The sequence below is a fragment of the Telmatherina bonti genome (assembly GCF_933228915.1).
Source record: "Telmatherina bonti genome assembly, chromosome: 5".
Taxonomy (NCBI): domain Eukaryota; kingdom Metazoa; phylum Chordata; class Actinopteri; order Atheriniformes; family Telmatherinidae; genus Telmatherina; species Telmatherina bonti.
Genome location: NC_136623.1, coordinates 6,943,600 through 6,967,953, shown reverse-complemented (window position 1 = coordinate 6,967,953; position 24,354 = coordinate 6,943,600). Strand labels below are relative to the sequence as shown.

Here is a 24,354-nt window from a genome sequence, read left to right as displayed (position 1 = left end):
GTCTGTCGCCAAAACACCAGAAAAGTCTCTAATAACTCCTGTAAAAGTTGCTAGATTTGTCGCTTTTAACAAAAAAAGTCTCCAGATTTAGCGAGAAAGTCGCCAAGTTGGCAACAGTGTCTGAATGAAAGCAAAGCGGCTGTGGGAGGAGTTTACAGCACAGCGCTGCAACGCCAGAGACGCTCGATTAGCAGCTGAAGACAGCAGGAGAGGAAACTGCAGAGAGAAAAATAATCACAGCCTTTTATTTTTATCATCGTTGAAAACCCAGATCGTACTGAGATTAAAATGTGATTAATCGTCCAGCCCGAACTCCAACCCGGAACGACGAACACGGAATAAAGTTTAACGTCACTAATAAGCCGTGTGTTTAATCTACAGGTAGTTGACTTACAAGCTTTTAGGCGTGTCAGTAAACACACCTGGAAAACAACAGAAAACACCAACGAAGAAGAAAACCTGCAAACCTATAGACCCGAAAACCAGCAGACCTGTAGACCTGCAGATCTGTAGACCTGCAGACCTGTAGACCAGCAGATTTGTAGACCTGCAGATCTGTAGACCTGCAGACCTGTAGATCTGTAGACCTGCAGAGCTGCAGATCTGTAGACCTGTAGGCCTACAGACCTGTAGACCAGCAGATTTGTAGACCTGCAGATCTGTAGACCTACAGACCTGTAGACCTGTAGACCTGTAGGCCTACAGTGTCTCGGCTACATTGTGGTGTCTGTTACATGTTTGTTCTCTTGCAGTGAAGAAAAGTTGTTCCTGTTCTGGATGGTAGAATCCAGGATCCACATCGATCTCTGATATCTTATAAAACCTGTTGGAAACTCCTGGATTTTATCTCCATTTATTGTGGAGTTTTATGTAGATTTACTGAAAATGTTTTTTATTTCACAATGATACAGAATCCTTCCCATCATTCCTGAATCCAGATGCTGATCCAGATCACTCCCAGCATTTAGTGGAGCCTGAGTCAGACCAGGACCCGTTCTCAGAAACACATCATGAACATCCCTCCAGGAGGTTTCATGTAAAGCTACGAACAAGCGAACAGATGCTGACGAATCCAGAAACATCTCAGCAATTAGATCATCAACACCTCCATCGACGGTGAGACTCAGGAGAATCCAGGAATAGACCCCAAATTCACCTGGAACCATGCAGGTTCAAGAAGGCAGAAGCCCAACATTGCTATGAAACCTCCTTCATCTCCATGGAAACCAGCAGGACCCTCATTCCCATGGAAACCAGCAGGACCCTCATCCCCATGGAAACCAGCAGGACCCTCATCTCCATGGAAACCAGCAGGACCCTCATTCCCAGGGAAACCAGCAGGACCCTCATCTCCATGGAAACCAGCAGGACCCTCATCCCCATGGAAACCAGCAGGACCCTCATCTCCATGGAAACCAGCAGGACCCTCATTCCCAGGGAAACCAGCAGGACCCTCATCTCCATGGAAACCAGCAGGACCCTCATTCCCAGGGAAACCAGCAGGACCTTCATGATTGGTTTCAGACAAAGCCGAAGCCACAGGAGACACATCAGCAGAGTTTTTCAGAGCTGGAATAAAACTTTTCATCCCGAATCAGCAAAAGTACGACATGATGTCTGTCTCCCAGAGTTCCTGTCCCACCATGAGACCGACGTCTCTCGAGGACACATGACCCCTCGTGTGTGGAGAAACGAGAAGCAGACGGTGATGTTCTCGTGTTTGAACGGTTGGCGTTGATGCTGATGCTGGTGGAGTGTTTTCGCCGAGTGTTTTCATCATGCAGCCACACAACATGCTCCCTAAATGTGCAAAGACCTTCGAGAAAACAGATTCGGATCTGAACCTTGGGGCTACCAACCAGCTGGAGTAAAAGTTTTAAAAAAAAGAGGCGAAAAATGTGCAAAAGCATCAGGGATGACATGTGACACACACACAGAGGCAGTTTCTCCTCCTGGTGACTGGAGAGGCTCATCAGCATCCCTCACTGACACCACACATCACTTCAGAGCGCACCTCCTCTGACTCTCCTCCACATGCACTCACCATGCTGTCGTAGTGGATGAGCTCCAGCTCGTAGTCCGGCAGGATGTCACTCCTGTTGTTCACCAGGTCCAGAGCCATCTGAGCGGACGGCATGCACGCCTGGCCGCCGGGCCAGCCTCCGCTCATGGGGAACAGAGCTCCGATGTACAGCTTCTTCTTGCCTGCGGACGGCCGAGGCCAGAGGAGGAGAAGAAGGGTGAGAGAAGCCCGGAGGAGCAACGCGTGGCCGCGGGCGGCGCGGCTTGTGCGCGGAGGACGTCTCCACGTTGCCAGCATGTCTGGAGGTGAGCCGAGCCCCGGAGCTGCAGAGGAGGGCCGAACGCGGGAGGTCCGGCGGCTTTATGAGCAGATTTCACAACTAAAATCTGAAGTGAGCTCAACACGTGTCCAGAGCGGGAGGGGGGGCAGAGTTTGGCTTGTGGTGCGCTTTACCGCCGCGTTGGAGCCGCGCTTTACCGCCGCGTTGGAGCCGCGGCACCCTTAATCCCAACTAGGATTCAGCCATGAAGCCTGGTGAGGTAAAACACGCCGTGTGGGATATTTCTGGGTTCTTGCAGGCAGATCGGAGCGCACGCGCCGCCGCTCGCCTCCAGAACCGTCAAGTTTCAGACGCACGCAAACGCGCATTTCTGCGCGGCTCCGCGCATCTGGAGCCGCTTTTTTTTTTTTCTTCTTTTCACTAAAAACTCAGTCTGGAAAGCAGGAATTCCGGGCTAATGTTAACAATTTGCACCGCGCGCACCCCCCTACTCACGCGACTTCTGGGCAAAAAGGACGCGCGCGGTGGGCGCCGGAGTCCGAGACGTCAGCCGCGTCAGATGAGAGGCAGCTGGGAGTCGCAGGTGGAAAAAAACAACCAACTGGGAGATGAAGAGGTGAAATTAGCCACATTTTTTCCACCGTATTCCAACAGATGACACGATCTGCGGCGCGCGCCGGAGCTCTGCGTCTGCTCCACTGCAGCACCGGCTGGCTGAGTGTGAGAGGGGGAGTAAGGATGAGGAGGAGAGAGGGAGCCAAGAAGAGCTCGAAATACACGCTGAGAGGGGGAGGGTGAGGTGGTGGGGGGGTTCGCGCATTGATGAGTTTCACGCAGAGTTTAAGTTACAGTAAAATCCACGTTTTCCTCATTTTTCTTCCTGCAGCTGCTTCAAACTGCGAATCTATAATCAATCACCGATCAATACCTAGAGCTGAGCTCTGACGTCATCAGGAGGTTAAATATATCGAACATATCAGAGAAAGAGAAGTTGGGAGCACGTATGGATTTGGTTGTAAGTAGGCCAAACCAGGCAGAAGGAGCTTCCTGCAACACTAAAATGTGTTTCTGTTCAAAGCGGCGATGATAAATGCGCTCACGTGCGCCACAAAAACCCAAAGAACGATGTGGAGGATGCGTTAAATCTGTCTATATGTTGTAAAAAGTGATTATTTGTTAAACCTGACTAGAACAGCTGAAGACTCGGGGTTCAGCCTCTTTTCCTGCCATTAAGCGCGCGAGACTGTTAAGGAAGATATTTCTCAGAGTTCTGGTTCAGTTCTATTCAACCAGTCCGGATAAAAAACCTCTCAGATCTCACTGGAAGGTCCAAACCTTCTGCTTCTGCAGGGAAAAACCTTTTTAACCTTTAAGCACTGAAGGAAGAGGTCAAATGAAGCCGATATACGGAATACCATTTGTGCCAAAATTGAAAATATTTTTAAATGATGAAAATGTCAAACAAAATAGCTTAGAGTTTTTATTCCAGAATTAAACAAAACTGGTGTGTAACTGTTTTAATTATTTTTTTATTATTTAGAATGACATAATTGTCTTAACATCTATTGGTTAATTATTATTATTGAGTGGTTTGCATTAGAAAGTATTTTATTGCCATCTCTGTTTCACATTTGTTTTCTTTTTTATTTTAGATTGAACTTATAACTTACACTTCCACTTTATTATTATTATTATTATTATTATTATTATTATTATCATTATTATTGTTGTTGTTGTTGTATATAATAATAAAAATAATAATAACTTTTTTAAATATAAACAAATAAATTCTAGTGGTACACCCTTATAGAGATGGAATGCATACCGTTAAATGATTTTTTTTTTTTTATATATTTATGAATGAAGTTAAAATTAAGTTATAGTAATTGAAGAAATTAGTTTATGCAATAAATAATTTATCTTCGAGCTCAGACAGCGATGCCTTTAAATGTGACGAATGTTAATTTAATTTAATTTAATTTGTTTTTATTTTATTTTATTTAATTTAATCATTAAGTATACCGCTTATTCCAATTTAGGATCACAGGTAAATTGAATCAAAAAAATATTTTCAATTTAAAAAAGTTATGTTGAATAATTTTAAAAAAAAGAAAAAAAAAAAAAAAAAGAAAACCAAAAACAAGAATGTAGTGCAGTTTCAACAGAACAAGGTAAATAAAGACATTTAGCTACATGACACATACAGTCGAGGCATTAACCTGTAAGGTGATCCATTAGTGCATAAAGTGGAAATCTGGATTTAAGTCCAATACAGGAACAGAACAGAAACTGTATCATAGAAAAGAGCCGGGGAAGGAAAATGAAGCTGCAATCATTCAAACTTCCATTGGGAATTTGGTTTATTGTTTTCTGGGAACCAATGTTCATATTTATAGTCTTTTCACAAGTTTTTTACAGTGGCTGGGAAGTCCAAAACAAATTAAAATTAAAAAAATTATTTCAAAATTCAAAAACAATTTACATTTTGAAAATCAATCCACAATATTAAAAACAAATTTCAATTTTGAAAATCAAGTATAAATTTTAAAAAAACCAAATTTAAATTTAAAAAAAATTGCCTTTTTAGGAAACAAATATACGTTTTAGAAAAAAAAAATAGAATTAATAAAACAAATTCCCATTTGAGGAAACAAATTTATCTTTCAGGAAACACTTTTAAAAAGAGCCAAGACAATCTACAATTTGCAGAAGACTTTTACAAATCCCGAAACAAATGAACAAAAGACAGTTTTACGCGGAACGGGAGGGACGGAAACACCGGAAGTGGCAGGATGTATCGTGTTGTAGTACACAGTAAGATGTGTTAGTAGTGTAGTGGTTATGGTGCAGATGTCCGTGGGTTCAATTCCTGTTTGTCCATTTTGACAAATCATCAGATCGTTGTGCTTCTTCTTCTACCTGTCATATGTAAATCGCTTTGGATAAAAGCGCCAGCTAAATGACTTTTTTAATTCTTCACATTTCAGTTTCTGATTTTTGAAACCTTTATTCTATTTCTGATTTTTCAGTCCAGGTTTCAAAAGTAAGTTAAGTTTTGTAGTTTTTTGTCAGAACCAAGTCCAATGTGGTCCAGATGCCAAAAACATCCTAAAATGAGCCTTTTTTTTTTGCATTTTCACAACATAAAGCTGTAAAGTGCCCGAAGTTGGCTCCTCAAAAGGGACGAAATATTCTACTCTATTCTATTCTACAGTCAAGTAGCTGACGCTTTTATAAAAAGCGACTTAAATATGACAGGAAAATAAACAACAAGCTGACATGATTTGTAAAAATGGAAAAGCTGGAATTAAACCTGCGAAGATCTGCACCGAAGCCTTAAACCACTACACTACTGATTCCACTCCCACAAGTAAACCACATCATCTTCAGGTCTGCTACAACACGATGTCACCATCCTGCCACTTCCGCTGTTTCCGTCCCTCCCGTTCCGCGTAAAGCTGCCTTTTGTTCATTTGTTTCGGGATTTGTAAACGTCTTCTGCAAATTGTAGATTGTCTCGGCTCTTTTAAAAGTGTTTCCTGAAATATAAATTTTTTTTCTCAAACAGGAATTTCTTTCCATAATTTTATTTTTTTTCTAAAATGTACATTTGTTTCCTAAAAATGTAAAAATGTTTCTTAAAATATGAATTTGTTTTTAAACAATGTATATTTGTCTCCTAAAATTGGAATTTGTTTGTTTTATTCGAATTTGTTTTGTAGAATTTAAACTTTTTCTTTGAAATTGAAATTTGTTTTTAATATTGAGAATTGGTTTTCAAAATGTAATTTTGTTTTTTAATTTTGACATGTGTTTTTTTAAATTTAACTTTTCTTTGCACTTCCCAACCACCGTAGTTTTTGCTGCACATGTCATGTGCATGCAACTCAGGGGATTTAAAAAGGTATCAGCATCAGACGGACTTTTCCTGGGTGGACAGATCTCAGAGAAGAGACAAGATGCACAATGGTTCGAGATTATCCGTCATTATGGGATGCTTCAACAAGGAAATCTACCAAAGTTCAGTAAATTAGCTTTAACTCTACATAATAGCAGGACTGTAAGTTTGTGTGAGGTGTTTCCCAGCTTTGTGTTGGTAAACAGCTCATTTATCTGTTTAACATGTGCAGTCCAGCAGTTCCCTCTGCTGCAGAGGAGATCATCACAGCTCAGACTCCAGCACAGGATGAAACTGCAAACATCAGCTGGGAATCGGGGCGTTGTGGTGCTGCAGAGAAATCCTTCTGATGAAGAACCTGAGAAATGAACACGAGGCCGATGCAAACCTCTTCCTGTTCTAAAGATGTTCTAAATTAAATTTAGATGTGCAAAAGAAGTGGTATTTATCAGACATGCAGAGGTCAGTAATAAGCCCCTCATGTCCCAAACCACCATGTCCTAAATGAGCGACACACGCTCGCTGGCTTCTAGTGGCCGTCGTGCACGAGGCAGGTTGCTGCAGTTAGCCGTGCAGTTAATGATTTAAGATCATCGGAAAAACGTCCGTCTTCTGAAGCACATTCCCAGCTTCTGATGCAGCTTCTTCCCGTTTCGTTTTTAACTAGGATGCAGCGTGAACGGTAAACTCCAGCTCGGCGAAGGATGCTTAACCTGTCTGCCGGTTCATGTCCATGACACCACAATCGTTTCTGTTCAGTAATTCTGCAACATAAATCCATCAGAAATCTACCGGCTCTGTAACCGCACCTGGCAGATCAGCCGACTCTGCAGCCTGCGATATAAACTTTCCTCAGAACATGTGGAGGGGGGTCGCAACGTTTTCTTCTTCTACTGCTCGCTTCTGTGCAGAAGATTGTTTCCGCTCCTTGCAGAGAGACGTTCTTACCACCTGGACTTTGGTTTGAGTCCATTTCGGCAGCAAGTCCACTAAAACATCCTTCAACGTAGCGCCACTAGTTTGAGCTTTATGGGAATCTAATTAGTTTTGTAGCAAACACACCTCCAGGTCGCAGAGTGATGGAGAGCTGCAGGACATGACCTAACACAACAGGCCGGCCATAAATTCTGCTTTCATGTCGGCCATAATGTTCAGAGACGAACTGCAAGGCACTGACTCAGTTTTACTGCCCCGTTTCCAGCTGCAATTCTCGCTGCTGGAGCAGCTTCTGAAACACAGACATTTGCTGCCTTTCTTTTATTTTATGTGGCAACTAGATCAATATTTTTAATTTTGGAGTTTGAAGTGATAAAATAAGACGTTGATGATGTCATCTTTGGTCTGAGGAAGGTTTCCAGAAGAGAGGAGATTGCATTCATCAGAAATGAAAATAATAACTAGAACCAGCTATTATTGAAATAATAGCAGATGTGAATGCCCATTTATTGGACTATGCTGAATGATTGAAATGAAATTGCATAAGTATAAGAAATTGAAAAAAAAAAAAATACTCAAATGACATTTTTGTCTAATCGTCCCACATTGGGATTTGAACCCATAACCTCCTGATGTAACGCACACTGACTTTACTCACTTCGCCACTAGGACTCAAACTTGTACCCAGGAAAACAGGATTGACATTTTTTCTGAAGCTGAATTCGACTTCCTGGCTCTGCATGTGCTCCTTTGTGCACAAATCGAGCTTTTACCTCTCTGTGAATCGCGGCGGATCGCAGCAACACCAGTTAACAGGACCGCTTCTACCAGATGCGTTTCTGAAGCGTCCCAGAAGCGCCGCTGCTTTCCGCTCGTCGATCTGGAGCAGAGCGGATCGTTCAGGCTGGAAATCAGCTGATAAAAACCAAAGTTCTGCTGGATTTTACCAGTAAAACACGACATGTCCACTTTCCACTTTACTCTGAAACAACATTTTTTTATCACCAGCGACACCAAGCCGTTCGGTGCGAGGCGGTTCCATTTCATAAATGTCAACGTGGAAATCGCGAGTTTATCCTGGAGGAGGAAAACTGCGCCGTTTTGTCATCTGTTCTGACGCCACACATCTGACTGTAAAGAACTAAAGACCAGCACGTGAGACGCCGTCGAAACCGTTCTAACCGCTTAGTCCGATGAACAGAGGTGGGAATTCCTGGTCCAGAAAGTAAAAGTCCCAGCAGTCTTTGGCCGAAAGGACGCCGTCGAATTGTTCCCGCTAATTTGGTTGCGGGTTTATTTTCACATTAAAGCCTTTTTATCAAGCATTTTAATTCAGCCTACACCAATATGGCACGATGACGCAATCCTCATCTGACATTCCGCTCTGAAACTCTGCTGGTGGAATAAGGTGCTGGGCGGAAAGCTCGGCGCTCCCGCTACGCAGTGCTTCCACAACGCGTACGTGTTCAGTGGATCTCCGGGGTTAGAGGCTTGGAGCTTTTGTAAAGGGAACGAAGCGAGATCCAGAGCTAGGCTAGCTACATTAGCTAGCGCACTACATCAAAACAAGGTACAGTTACAATGTAAGCAATGATACGGTTATCGGATCAATGCTATACAGTGCTACAACCTCAGAAATAAGCGTTTGGATGCGTGGCGTCACGGGGAAGCCTGAAGAAAAGGGTTTGGATTGTTTTTCAAAATGTAGCTTTCTCCAACTGTTATCCTATCGAACCTTTAAATATCTACCAGACAAAGACAAAGCCAGACGTCAGCAACACCCAGAAACAGCTTCTCTGGACCCGAGCTCATCTCAGATGGACTGATGCAAAATGCCATCCTCCGGGCCAAAGAGGAAAAAGATCGCCGGACTGTAGAAAAGCCTGCATGTGTGATGGTATGGCGGGGGTTTCCTGTACATCTATTAATGCCATCAGAGGGGTCGGACTGGTTCTGGAGCAACAAATACTGCATCCAAACCTCGTGTTTTTCAGCAACGTCCTGCTTGTTGCAGCAAGACGAAGCCAAGATGCGTTCCGCAGGTGTTGCTTTGACAGAACGAGTTGCAGGCGAGTGAATAGTATGGAAGGCCGGTTGTGCCAAAAGCGTGCGTCAAAACGTCTTCAAAATGTGCGTACCGATCACGTCGAGAGCGCGCTCAGGATGCGTCGAGAACACGTTCTGAGTGCGTTCTCAACGTGTTCTGAGTGGCTTAAGAACGTCTCAACATCCACTGGTTAATTATTATTATTAAGTGGTTTGCATTTTATCCATAGTTTTTACAATTAAATGGAAATTCAATGAATGTCATTTAATTGTAAAAACTACAGATAAAATGCAAAACACTCAATAATAATTTTTTATTATAATAGCCTACTAATAAAAGCTAGACAACCATAATTGTTTTTCATTGGTTGTTATTTGAATTTCCATTTAATTATAAGAACTATGTATGAAGTGCAACCGCATTAACAATAATCAATATTCTAATAGCTTACGAATAAAACCCACTGGTGACGACAAACAACTGAGGGTGAGGCAGCCTCATGATTTATAATGAAATGGCTTAACCCATAGTCCTCAACCAATGGATGTTAAGACGTTCTAAAGGCGCTCAGAAGGCGCTCAGAACGTGTTGAGAACGCCTTTCAGAACGCGTTAAGGTGTTGAAAACACGTTCTGAGTGCGTTCTTGATGTGATCAGTACACGCATTTTGAAGACATTTTGACGCGCGTTTTTGGTGCAACCGGCCTTCCATAGAATAGTTCATCGGTTGAAACCATAGACCGTATATGAAAGATGGACGGAGCCTTTGGCGGTTAAAAGTGAAGCCTATATGGAAGTGTATAAAACTGCAGTTCCCCCTTCATCCACTAGGGGCTGCAAAACAGAGCAAATCCCCATAGACTCCCATGTTAAAAAGACCAACTTCACAGCAGAAATAAACATGTTTACAGCAGAAATAAACATGTTTACAGTAGAAATAAACATGTTTACAGCAGGAATAAACATGTTTAGAGCAGGAATAAACATGTTTACAGCAGGAATAAACATGTTTACAGCAGAAATAAACATGTTTACAGCCTGGTACAAAAAACTATTTCAGGTTTAAGTCAGGTTTACCTTCATGACAACTGTGGGAGGATGGAATTTTTTTCTAACTCGCCCGCTTAAAAGTAATTTAATCTTGAAGTTTGGCATATTTAGGGGCGTTTCCTTTTGATTGACAGGTACCCGATCTCCCGCTTCAATTCAGAAGAACGTAGAACAACCACGGTTTTTAGCCGGTTAACAACGTGACTTAGCTTTAGCCCGCTTACCTCCGTTAGCTGGTTAGCTCCTCTTATCTCCAGGTTAGCTCGGTTAGCTCTTAGCTACAGGCAGCTCGGAGTTCGCTAGATGTCAATCATCCACCATGACGCTCACAGCCCCCCTCTCAGCTCCACCTCTTTGCCCATATTTGTATTTTCCGGACGAGACGACGCGCATGCCCCTGCCAAGATGGTGATGGTAGGAACCGCCCACCGAGCTTCAATTCAGCTCTTCAGAAACCTACGGGTGACGTCACGGAGGCTCCGCCCATCTTTCTATACAGTCTATGGTTGGAACTCCAAACGTCTCGTCTCTGAGGTGTAACCAGTGGGATACAAGTTAAAGAGGATTTGCACATTATTGTATTCAGTTCTTATTTACATTTTACGCGACGTCGCAGCTTCATTGGTTTTATATCGATGTGATTGAAACGATCATGTCGGCTGCACGCCTTGGTGCCGTTCGGCCTGGAAGTCATAACTCTGCTGCAACACAAAGCTACGTGAAGGCTGGAACCATGTCTACTGATTCATATTTCATTCCTGCCGCGTCTCCACTACTATTGAACGCCGCAGCAGCTGCTTGGAGAAATCAGCAGAAAGTGCCGAGCAGCATCAATCACGGCGGATTTCATTTGCCTTGATCTGTGTCTGAGCGGAGCAGCGACAGTCATGTAGGCCAGTTAGCGCTGCTGCGAGGAGGCACACGAGCTGTTCCAACCCTCTGTTCGCACTCAGAACAGACCCTGTCTGCGTCTCTGACACACAAAAACACACGAGCATGCGACCTATAAACACATGTGACCAGAGAATTGGGGGTTTAAAACTGAATGACGGTACAGCTGCTCTAAAAGGAACATTTGATGTTTTTCTTTTAGATAAAAATCGGTGAATCCGTTGAGGAAAGTGACGACTAAAGCTTGTTATTGAAGCATGAAGAGGGAAGTCATTGGCACCGATCCCTTTTCTCTGCATTTTAAAGCAACCTATTTAGAGTTTCTGAATACACCGACACTGCAGCATCCTGCTTCCTGCGCTGGACTGTGCTGGCGGAGGGCCTGCACGCCCCCTGCACACGCTTTCTGCACATAAATGTGCAAAAGTACCCCATGGACCGGCTCCGGGGGAACATCCTGGTTTCTTTGTTCTGAGAGGTTTGCTGTCGTACGCTGCGGTCCAGCGGATTGCATTTTCCTGAGTCCTAATCCCAAAGTCCATGTGAAGCGGATCGTACCAGCTGCACGTCAGAGCCTTAAGGATCGGCAGACCACCCAGACCCTCTGCCACAACAGGCCCAGTTTAAAGTGGGCCGGTTCCTCATGCTCACTGGTTTGTACTGGATGCAGCCGGAATACAAATCAGTGGTGAATCTGAGACTGAGGCGGGTTTCCTTCGCCTTCAACAGGCCGAGCCGGTGGCTGCTCAGATCTGAAGAAGCTTTTTAAAAGAAATATCAATCTGACACTTTCTACGGAAGCCTAAAGGGGGCATCATTTAAATAAATTTTAATATCATTAAATCGTCATTCTAATTTACATTCATTTATATAAATGGTTTATTTTTTTAACTTATGATAGATAGATAGATAGATAGATAGATAGATAGATAGATAGATAATCATTATTATTATTATTATTATTATTATTATTATTATTATTATGTACATTTGGTTTTTCATAGTTTTATCCATATTTTTCTTTACATTTGATTGAATTTTACATTTTTAATTTATTTTAAATATTTGCACACTCATAGCAACTCATTCACTTACTCATTAAAAATTTTAAAAAATTGTTATTTTCTTTTATTTACAAAATAAATCTAACATTGTAATGAACTTCTAGGATAATAAAGTACTATAAGGACAGTTCTATAAAATACTCAAACATTTAATATCGGTTATGTGGAACTAAAAATTTGTCAGTATGATCATAACTTTTCCAGATGTAGAAATTACTTTCTATGTATTTACGTGTACATTTCTACAAAATGAAGTCAGATGTATGGTGTAAGAAAGATAAAAGAAACAAATTATCCCCCTTTTCTCTCTGGCTCCCCCTGGAGGCTCCTGATCAACCCCCATTTCAGAAACTGGTCTTTAAAAAAGGTGTTTTTTGTCTCCCGTTAATGTCGTCGCTCTCTCGTCTCCTTCACCGAGACGATGAGCTCAGAGAGGCGGCTGGAGGACGCGTGGACTGACCTGCAGCTTCTCCACTCTGAGTGGAGCCAGTTGGAGTGTTTACCATCCTTCACAGCCAAAAGGCCAACCCTGGTGGGGGAGATTCCCTACAGGAGGGGGGCTGCAGATCAGGAGGCCTGAATTCTTCCCCCCATGTTGGAAACAGACGCCACATCCTGGAAAGCGTTCCTGCTGAAATTCCAACGCAGATCCGGTTTGGAAAAGACTCGTTGGAGCGACTGGGAGGAAGAGCGTTACGTGAGGAACCAGGAATGTGAATATTATATAACCCTGCTTCATTACACACATCTCATTATGTGGATAGGTCCGTGTAGGAGAGAGCCGTTCACATCCAGCTGCTAACAAGCCCTCGCAGGTTGACGCGAGCGCACTGATCGTCTCTGGCATTTGCCTTCCACCTCCTCTTCCTCTCCACCACCCTGTGACCCATCCGAAGCTCTATCAATTATTCAGCTGTGAACTTTATCTGCAGCTCGGTTCCATAAGCCTGCAGAGAGATGCAACAGCGTGGCGGCGGAGACGCTATTAGCTGTGACACAGCCTGGAAAAGATGCAATGGAGGCTGTGACGTGTTGCTGAGCAGTTTTAATGAGGGCCCTTAGCTGCGCTTTGCACTTTTTTCTCCTGCTCCATGCATTAGAGGGGAAAAAAACGCTGTTTTTGGCAGATTAGATCGTCCTCCACCTGCAGAGCAACATGGTATTCAGGAATCCACATCGACTAAACATATCGTGTAAAATCAATCGAAGAAGATGCAGGTATTTATAGACAAAAGGTTCTGACAGCCCAAGTCTTCCTCTGGCAGAGATCAAACTTTGGTCGCGCAGCTTCTCTTCTTTGTTTAACACGCGCAGCATCAGAAATCAGTTTTATTAGAGCGTTCCGCTGCTGTCTGTCACGCTGTCGTCATGGAAACGCTCCTGCAGCATCTCAGGTACCAGCTGCGGCGCCTCAGAAGAACCAACATGATTTAACTTGAATTTAGAGACATTCCCAGTGCTTCCTCAGCTGGTTCCCAGTAACAGAATAAAACCAGGTCAGGATTTGTTTCTTTACCATCATGGTTCTGGATAAATCCTGCTTGGGCTGTCAGAACGACGCGCCGCAGGAACGTTGTTCTCCGTGTTTCCATGCGCTTTATCACGCCATTCCTGCCAGGAAGAAGACTGTAGCATTTCCATGAAATGGGGAGTGTGAATAAATAAAATGAGGGTAATCTTTTACTTTTTTCTAAGCTTGGATCTCTCTGAACGCACCATGGGCTCCGAACATCCTGAAAGAATGAACGTTAAGACTTTTATTTTGCATTTAGTTTGAATTTAATCTTAAACGTTTTATTCTAAACGGCAATAAATGCAGAAATGTGAAGAACGAGTTTGTTTTTCACTAAAAGCAGCGTGATCAGAGCCAATATGTATGGAAGCACAACGCCGCCAGAAGTGCATTCAAAATATTAACAAAGTAGCTTATGATTAATAATAATAGTAATCCATTAGATAAAAACTCATCCTTATTATGGGATTAATTTGATTTTTGACATTATCTCACTGTGCTGACTTTCTCTCATATTGTGATTTTAAATCTCATCATAATCATGACTTTTTATCTCCCAATGCTGACTTTTTATATCATAATTTTTATTTTGAATTTTATAATTATGGCTTTTTATCACAATTATGACTTTTTTATCTCTTAATATGATTTTTCTCATATTTATGACAAAATCTCATTATTGAGTTTTTGTGTCAGAACTATGACTGAATCAAATTATAATTACTTTTAATGATTATTGATTCTTTACCTCCTAATTCTGACTTTTTTCTTATTAATATGACTTTGAATCTCATCATGATGATTTTTTTGTATCACAATTACAACCTTTTTATCTCTAACAATGACATTTTTTTCATAACTGACTCTTAATCTCATTATTATCACTTTTTTTTATCACGTTTTTATCTCCTAATTCTGAGTTTTTATTTAATTACTACTTTGAATTGCATATTATGGCATTTGTATAATTTTTTTTAATCTCTTAATTATGATTTTTTTTTTTTTTTTATCGTGACTGACTTTGAATCTCAATGTATCTCAATTGCTTATTTTTTTTAATGATATTTTGACTTTTTGTGTCAAAACTAAAACTTTGAATGTGATTATAATTATTTTTAATGATACTTGTGATTATTTATCTCCTAATTCTGACTTTTTATCTCATAAATATGACTTTGAATCTCATAATGATGAATTTTTGTATCACAATTACAACCTTTTTTTTTTTTTTATCTCTAATGACATTTTTATCATAATTATGACTAAATCTCAATATTACTTTTTATCACAACTTTTTTATCTCCAAATTCTTAATTTTTCATCTAAAAAATATCACTTTGGATCATATAGTTAGTACTTTTAATCATAAATATCTCCTATTTCTGAATTTTTCCATAAATACCTTTTGTTAAACCAGTAAATTCTGAGTCCTCGCTGCGCAAACGACAAACCAATCGACAGAATTATTGTAAAATATGCTTCTTTTTGCCGTTTCTGACGTTAGTTTGAGAAAAACAGAAAGCAGAGATGTCCTCCCACTGCATCCATCCACACCTTCACACACACTCAGGGCTGAGCAGACACAGGCGGGAGCAGGGTATTAACCTTTCTCCCGCTGAGGAGGCAGTAAGTGGGTGGTGATGGCACATGGAGAGGAGACAGAGCAGAGCCAGGAGGAGGTCAACACTGAGACAGTAGACGCAGATTTCTATTTGAGGAAACAGAACTATCTGCTGCTGCGTTGGTAATTATGTGTTTGTCAAGTCGGTGACATTTCCCAAGTTTTTACGGGCAGCTTGTGGGTTAAAAGTAAATATGTTTCCGAGCAGAGTGCAGGGCTCTCTTCCTACCTGCTACGGTGACATAAGTGTGAGAGAAGGTGAATCATCGTGCAGCAGCGATGAAAGCGCGCATCATGTTTGCTAGAGAAACCGTGCACACGTGTCGACCCTGTGATTCGCTACAGAAGGCTGACTGAGCGCATTAGTTCATGTTCAGCTGCAAACCGGCTGCAACACGACAGCAGTTTGTGCTACAGAGGTGCATACTGTCTTCATTTCCTCCGCCAAGGAGGTTATGTTTTCGTCCCAGTTTGTTTGTCTGTTAGCAACATTACTGAAAAAGTTATGGATGGATTTTGATGAAATCTTCGGGGTATGTTGGAGGTCTCACAGGGAACAAATGATGAAATTCTGGTGGAGATCCGGAAGAGATCCTGGATTCTGGTTTTTAAATAAAAAGTACAAAGCAGACGCCGCGCCACTGACTACCACGTCATCATATGCTGTAGACGTGTGCTTAATGTGCGTAACTTTGGCTATGATTGGCCGATCGGTACGACCGACCTCTCTTTCTAATCATGTGATACGGTAGAATCACACTGATGTCATCATGTTTACATAAATGTCACCAATCACCACCGACAAAGCAGGAAATGTTTGTGACGCTGAATGACTGACACCTGTTGTCGTCCAATCAAACTGCTGTTTCCGGGCAGGAAATTGTGTTTTTGTCCGCCTAACTACTCCCGAAGCACCGTGGGAAACGTAGTCGCTTTACTGAATGCAGTTTTATGTCGGTGGATTAAAGGAGGCAAAACAGAAAAGGTAAGACAGAATATGTAATGATGTTTTTCAAACATGATGCATAAATTCAGCTTCTTTTGACTCTGGCTGAGTGACTCTCTGTCAAAGCGACATTAAACTGGTCTGACTGGAATCTGTGGGATGTGTGCTTTCAGTAGAGGTGCTGTTTGTTCGTTTCCATGCCGCTGGGTGGACAAGAGGGTCCAATGTTTTTGTTTACGTATTTCTGCGGACTTTGTTTACTTGGTCTTTTAATTACCTCCACCAAGGAGGTTATGTTGTAGCCGGAGTTTCTTTGCCTGTTAGCAACATTACTCAAAAGGTTATGGATGGATTTTGATGAAATTTTCAGGATATGTTGGGGGTCTCACAAGGAACAAATGATTACATTTTGGTGGAGATCCGGAAGAGATCCTGGATTCTGGGTCACTATGAAGTTATGTTGGTTGGTGGAGATCTGCGCTCTCCGAGGGCTTTTCTTGTTTACCGCTGTTTTAATAGTTTCTATTCCTGTTTGTTGATTTTTATGCTTTGATGCCGTTACTTGATAAGGCCGGTTTCTGCTTCCTTTACGTACGTAAATGTGGATGTTTTTTTTACAAACAGTAGCAGTAGTGCATTTCCATTACATTTTTCACAAAATACAAGCGAAGTTTTGACAAACAACAATTACAATTTACAGGTGTTTCCATTGAACAACAGCCTCAGTTCTCGTAAAATCTCGTGGCAACGCGTTTTTTGGCTTGTGCAAGGAAGCCACGTGGCGTCATTTTGGGGTTTTCTACTGAAACTCTGAAATTCACTGTTGTTTGTTCCACACCACGCCATCTTTACTGGAAACTAGTCACATGACCCCCACGTCATGTCCAGGGACACGCAAATGAGAAAAAGTGTTTTTATTACAGTTATATGCGATATATTTCTATCTCAAAACGTCTCAAAAAACCACTTCATGAAGGCGTAAAAACTTTTTAGCGATATTTGAGACCTTTGTTTTTTAAATGTGTTTTCATCAACGTTTCCTTATTGCGATATTTAGTTTTTGCGCAATTCTCGGTGTCATGGAAACACAGCTAGCGTCATACTTCCATATGTCTGTTACGTTGCTATGGTTTTTAGGTCAGTTCATCCACTAGAGGGCAACGTTGAGTTCAGTTCATTGCTCTGTTTTAAGACCGGCTTGTAGCCGTAACTTACTGCTGCAAAGTTGTTTTCAACCGCCCAAAAACACCAGAAGAAGATTTTTTTTTACTGTTCTCATTCATCTTCTTCAGGTGCTTTTTATTAGGCGGCTTCTGCGTCGTCTTCTTCTCTGGTTTACTTCTTTCGCTGGTTGTGTTTCCGGTGGTATTGCTCTGTTTTCTGCTTCAAGTGACAGATAGCTGTATGTAAGTTCGTAACCAACACAGGAAACAGACAAAACGATCTGTCCATCTGCGACTTTGTCTTCTCCGTCCAGCATAAATGGACCTTTACTCTCTCACATGGATGTGAATGAATCTGAGCGTCTTTCTGATGCTGCATCAGTTCATTGAGGTTTGCAGCTGTCTAAAGGGTCCACCTCAGGATGAGGTCTGGACTCTGCTGGATCTTGTCCACACCTGGTCTTTTGGTAGACCTGCTGTGTTTGACATCTTTGTGCTGCAGCATGAGACATTTCCAGACAAGCTGTCAGACAGATGGACTTACATCGGACTCTGGAATCCTCCGTTGTCCAGAGGTATTCATGTTCCACTCTGCAGAACGAGCCCAGATCATCATCCCTCCACCACCGTGTTTGACAACTGTTGTGAGGTTTTTTGGTGTTTTCTGACGGTTTATCTCAACACTAGTCTGGTTTGTCCAAAAGGACGTTGTTCCTGAAGTCCTGTGGTTTGTTCTGAAGCAGCTTTGCAGATCTTAAGTTGGATTTCTACTCACTCAGTGCACACTCAAAAATAGAGGTACGAGCTTGTACCTAAAAAGGTACAAATGCTTGTCGCTGGGGGTGTACTCTTTTGAGAGACATTTCTGTACCCTTCAGTTCTGGTCTATTTTTGTACCTTATCAAGTTCAACCTCACCTTATCAAGTTATGTTTTCCACAGCATTAGATCTGGTCCATGCCACTTAGCAATATTATCTAATCTTTAATCTAGAAATACTCTTCAAAAACTCAAAATACTGACGTTGTGGGCTACAGCAAGTGCTGTGCGCCTAAACCAGTCTTAACAATACATTTCTTTTGAGGCGACTTTTTAAAATTTTTTAAATAAAATCATCAAATATCAGTTGTAACATGTGGTGAAGTCGTAGGGGGGTATACTGATTGCTGAAGAAAAGCTGGTAAAAGTTCCAGTATGCACCATTCGCTGTAAAAAATAGTACCGGTACGCAAAAGGATAGAATTTAAAAGTGCCGGTACTGCGTACCGCTGCGTGCCGGCCCACTTAAAGCACTGCTGCTAACAATAGTTTTTGTCACGACAAACAGTTTTCAATGCTGCAGGTACCTTTATGGTTAAAGTGGCACAAATTTGTACTTTGTCACTTCGGACCCTTTTTCGTACTCTGAAGGTGTGCTTCTGGTCTCTTGAAGACCGGAATTGTACTTTTGAGAGAACATTTCTTTAAAATGTACCTATAGGTACAGAAATGTCCTCATCTTGTACCTCTATTTTTGAGAGTGTGGCTGCGTCAGGTCCGTTACGAAGTCCCTAACATATGCTCCGCGTAGGTCCGTGGAGGCGCAACTCAAACCTCTTCCAGTGCTGATGTGCACCCCTGCTTGCAGAGTGGTTACGCACAAGTACTCCCTTGTGATTGGTTGCTTTGTAAAAATGCATTTTAGGATTTCTGAAGCTTCTTGCTGAGTTTTTGTGGTAAACAGGGAAGAAAAACCGCCACACGGCGAGTAACCATACGCTCTGCGTCAGCTGCATCGGACCTATCGCACGCAGACGCAACGCGAGAAAATCCAGCTTAAAACTTTCTGCTGCAACTTTTCCAAACAAGCCTCACCGGTTAAGGCTTTCCTAACTGGACTCCTGTGAACATTAACATATAAGATGCTGACTGAGGACTGGAGAGTGTGAGGTGTAGCTCTTTACAGCTTCTCTGAGCATCGCAGGTCTGATCTGGTAGGCGGAGCTTACAGGGAAGATTGGCAGCTGACTTATGGACCTATCTGCGCTTAAACCTAGTTAAAACTTAATTTGTTTCTCTGTGTTTTATCTCTTCAAAATATTTATTATTGAGTTTTAATTGACTGTTTCACAGACCGATGAGAAGCAAGGTTTTTTTCTATGTGTTCAGGTGAAATGACAAAGAGAAGCTTTCCTGTTGAATTTGGACGGATTTGACATGTTTTCATCTGTTTCTTCTTGGTGGTTTTCAATATTTTTCACTCTAACTATTCTTAGACATTTACTTATAATGACTAATTACTAAGCTAGCTGCTGTTTTCCACTTGTGAATAATGCGTCTCTAGAACGATGGACTCCAGATGGTTTGAAATGAACTTACAGCGATTCCCAGTAGCAACGGCTGACATTCCAGCACCATTGCTGATGTCTTTCCTCCTTGGCACCTGAATGCTGCTTCTGCACTGCGTGAGACTCTATTCTTGTCCTTTCCAGAAGGTTAAGCGTCGCATTGAGCTCAGCAATGATGACTAGCATTAAGCTAATAGGAACAGAATTTCCATTAAAACTTTATATTTCCAATTAAGTAAGGACATAAGGGAGTTGAGTTAGATGTGTAGAAAACACTCATGAAAGGAAAGAGCAAATGACTTTTAATCTCCAGTCATATGAGAAGGATTTGTTGAGTAGTTATTTGGAACGATAAAGTCCCTCATGTAACGGCTGCTGAGGAATTAGAGGAAGTGCTGCGAGTTTCCTCTAAGTTGTGTTTGCAGGCAAGCTCAGTTCACGGCTTGTGTTATCATCTCACAGATGAAAATGATTTTGTTGGACAAGCTGCTCGTGGAGGAAGTTTCCTCTCCTGCCCCGAGTCAGATTCCTCCAGCTGGTGGGAGATTTAAAGCTTCACTTCCACAACAACCACTTGTCAGTGCTTCAGGCCACGGCCGCCCCACATGAAGCGACTGACTTCATGTGGGGCTGCTTTCTGTAGGGTCGCTACTGCCCTCGTGTGGCGAGAAGCAGGAACTGGAGCATGTTTAACATATTTGACCCACTTTAAACGCAGATGAGGCGTGAAAACGTGTCTCAGCGCATCTTTACAGATGTCTCAGCTCCAGATGTGAAGGAGAGACGAAGCTGCAGGAGTTTAAGGTTATTAAATCCTTCTGACATCCAGATCATACAACATTACTGCAAACTGAAACGAATATTATACGTTTTCTTTTTTTTTCTTTTTTTTTTCTACATAATGTTTTATTTAATTTCTTTCTATGTTTTTATATTTTATAAATTTATTTATATTTTATGAATATATATTTATTTATATTTTTTTTTAAAATAAATTCATATTAAATTTATATTTATTTATAAATTTGTTTATTGTTTTATTTTTTATACACGATGCATCATGTTCATTCTGTAATCCAGCTCATTACGAAAAATCTAAAATCTGATTTTCCCTCCAGGGGCCGCGCCATGCAGTGATGACTGGGTTCTAACAAATATTCAGGCTGAAAGGATCTCAGATGTCCCAGTGCAAGTAAACACATCACACAATGTATTCAGAGAACAGGTTCCCTTACTGGAAAAACTACATGAGCTCCACATGCTCCACGTGTTCACATGGGAACTTTTGAACATTACGGTGGACGTCTATCGACACCATGTGATGACATCATCAAACCACGTCGCCGCTGCGTAACGATAGAAATCATAAACATAAACGCTGCATTGCATCACGCTGCCTATGCGAGCCGACGTCTCATCGCGCCGCCATCTTGGATGGGTCTCCATGCGCCTCCAATGTATTTATTTGTAAGGTGTAGGTCCAACCACAACAATAACTTCAGCAGTTTTTACCTGATTTTTCTCAGTTTGGTTTGTTACAAAGGGCAGCGATATTGTTATGATCACTGTAAAACATTAAAAACGACGTGGTTTCATGCTAAAATATTTTTATAATGCTATTTAACTAAGACATAAGGTAGCTACACTATAAATAAATGAATTTGATACCAGCATATTTGATAGTTTATTGATACATTTGGATTCATCTATCTATTTTATGTAGTAAAATAAATAATTGTTCAACCTTGTGAAACGTAATCCACACAATCTGCTTTCAATATTTCTCCGGTTATTGCTACCATATGCTGAACAAAGTACGGGAGTAGTTGCTGCTTTCTCTTGACTACGGTGGACTCTTTCTTTTATTTACATTTATTAATATATCAATATAGAGATACAGTTGTACAAAGTCTGAAAATAAAGTATTGTATCAAGAGAGCGTAAACCTCCACCAAGGCCTTTAAAAAGTTCCTGGATCCAAACGGTGATCCGGATCACCACCAGAATTAAATCAGTTCTTCCTTTTCACGTTTCCATCAAGTCCTGAAAATTTCATGAAAATCCGTCCTTAACTTTTTTAGTTATCTTCAATACAAACAGATAAAGCGGTAAAAACATAACCTCCATGTAAAACTCTCTTTGTGAAACATCTATATCATATTTTTCCTTAAACACCTCATAGGAGTAAAGTTTATCATTTAGTAGATTATTCACTGTGTTAACATTATTTATCAACTAGTTATGTAGAAAAGTGCTTTGTTTGTGTGTAATATATACGTGTTGTTCCACAGAAAACAGTTATGTGGGGAAACTACGTCGACTCTGCAGCAAAAGTGGAGACCCATCCAATATGGTGGAGACCCATCCAATATGGTGGAGACCCATCCAATATGGTGGAGACCCATCCAATATGGCGGCGATGCTGGTCCACTCAATGAGGCGTCGACGTATATCTGATGTCTATGTGAATGAGCTTCTAAGTGGACTTGTCCACGTGTCTCTGTCTGGTTTCTTTCCGTGTCTCCAGACATTAAATTTACCGTTTGCAACAACTGTAAAGTAGAGGAACCAAGACACCCCGCATCTATCACTATCGGTTGATATCGCAATCGGAAATTAAAAGTTGGTCAAAATCGGTATATCAGATATCGTAAAGAGACATTATCAAACATCCCTCTCTGAAGGCTTTGGGTACTGGTGACTAGGACTCAAACCCAGACCAGCTGTGTCTCGGAGCTTCACAACAACCCTGAACCTGTTGCTGTAACCCCCCCACCGACAGGTTAGAGCTCAGATGCTGGAGCTGGTTCTCTGAGTCTGTTTTAGGCTTTAATTAAAGAAAAATTCCAAGCTCCAGAAGTTTTCTGGATTTGTTGGCAAAGCAGAGCTTCCAGTCCTGCTTGTTTTGGATTTTTATCACCTGATGTAGCTCGTCATCGAGATGCAAAACAACCCGGAACCATTTCAAACATGCGGTCGGTCCTGCAGTCGGGTTGGAGTTCGACATGTGCAGATTACAACACTGGTTGAAAACGGTTGTTCACTGCAGTCCAACGTATAAACGACGGTCCGAAACCCAAGAGGAAGTTTAACTGATGAACTTCCTTTTCTCTAACTGCAGACGGAAGGACAGAGATACAAAGAGAGGAACTCCATCTGTAAAAACATCACATCCAGATATGCTGGATGTGATGACAGCACATGACAGGAACAGAAAGAATCATTTCACATGATTTTACTTTAATTTGCCAAAATGAGCTCACATCCAGCATCAACTGAGACATGGAAAGCCTGCCCTCTGCTGGTCTCTTCTGGAATTATTTTCACATTAAAGTATTTTATTCTGCAACTCAGGAATTAGGAGGAATAACAGCATGAAAATGTTTTAGAATCTACCTATTTATATGAATTTCCAATAAAATTGTTCAGTTTGGTCGATAAATTTCCAACAGAAACTAAGGAAAAGATGCTTCTTGGCAATAATTCTTTTACTTTTTGGAAAATCTGTTACTTTTCCTGTAAAACAAAGACATGTTTGTTCGGAAGATGCATCCATGGAAAGAGCAACAGGGTTGTCCCCGTGAAAAACAGCTGATTCTGCCGTTGTCTCCTGTTTGATGCGTCTGGTAACCATGGCGATGCCACCTGATTGGCGGCATCTGTGAGTATGGATCCTGAGGAAGACGTGGAGAACACTGCTGCTCATCCTGAGGCAGCGGACAAAACTGGAACCATTTTTTATGAAGGAAGAACCCTGAGAAACTCGTTTCGTACTAAAAAACTGCGATGCTACGTGAGTTTCGTGTCTCTCTCCTAAAACTTTTTCTTGTGTTAGTTTTCTGTTACCATCTCTCACGTTATTGTGTCAGTTTTGACCCGTTTTTAATCAGCGGTAAAATACAGAAAAAACAAATAAATACTCTTTTTTTTTACCATTTTTTTGCCTTCTGAGGCTTTTCTATTTCATAAAACTATTGATCTTCATGTTTTGGAGTGGGCGTCAGGATCATTTTTTCCCTCATTTTCAGTCAAAAAAGGAAAGTAAAATAAACTTGAAGTGAAGCTTATAAATAAATAAAAAGTTGTGGTGTTACCACGTTGTTACTGAGTTTTACTGCAACGCAGTTATAAAATGAATTTCTTTTTAATATTGTTAACCCTTTCATGTACGAACAGTGCTTTAAGTGGAACAAAATAAGTGGTGGTACTCCCTTAATGACTTGCTGTCAGTTTGTCATGCAAATATGGGACAAAAACATGGCTGATCCTTACATGTAGATCTATAAATTGATCTATAGATTAATAGTTTTGTGGCACAAAAATGACAAAAAAACGGCAAGTTCTAAATCAAATCCACATTTGCCAAGTTCAAAGTACAGTCCAATACAGCAAGCGTTTATCTTCAATAAATATATATATATATATATATATATATATATATATATACATAGACACATATTAGTTAGTATTTCCACATTTGTCTTACTTGTTTCTGACTTCAACTATCCAGTTTACTAAATAATTTTGGTTAGTTTTCCAGCCCACAGTCGGCCCTGCTGCTCATCCCACAAACACGAACAGACTGCATGAGATTTA

The 24,354-nt window shown here is 41.3% G+C and overlaps 1 protein-coding gene across 1 annotated transcript in view; it reads right to left on the bottom strand.

Annotated features, from left to right (window-relative positions):
- Positions 1 to 24,354, bottom strand: part of gabbr1a (gamma-aminobutyric acid (GABA) B receptor, 1a) — a gene marked incomplete at its 3' end in the record, with an annotated part of 137,235 nt that overhangs the window by 97,473 nt on the left and 15,408 nt on the right. Inside the window, exon 4 of the mRNA XM_079240506.1 lies at positions 2,045 to 2,205. Within this exon, the coding sequence (XP_079096632.1) occupies positions 2,045 to 2,205 (161 nt within the window). The remainder of the gene's footprint in view (positions 1 to 2,044; positions 2,206 to 24,354) is intronic.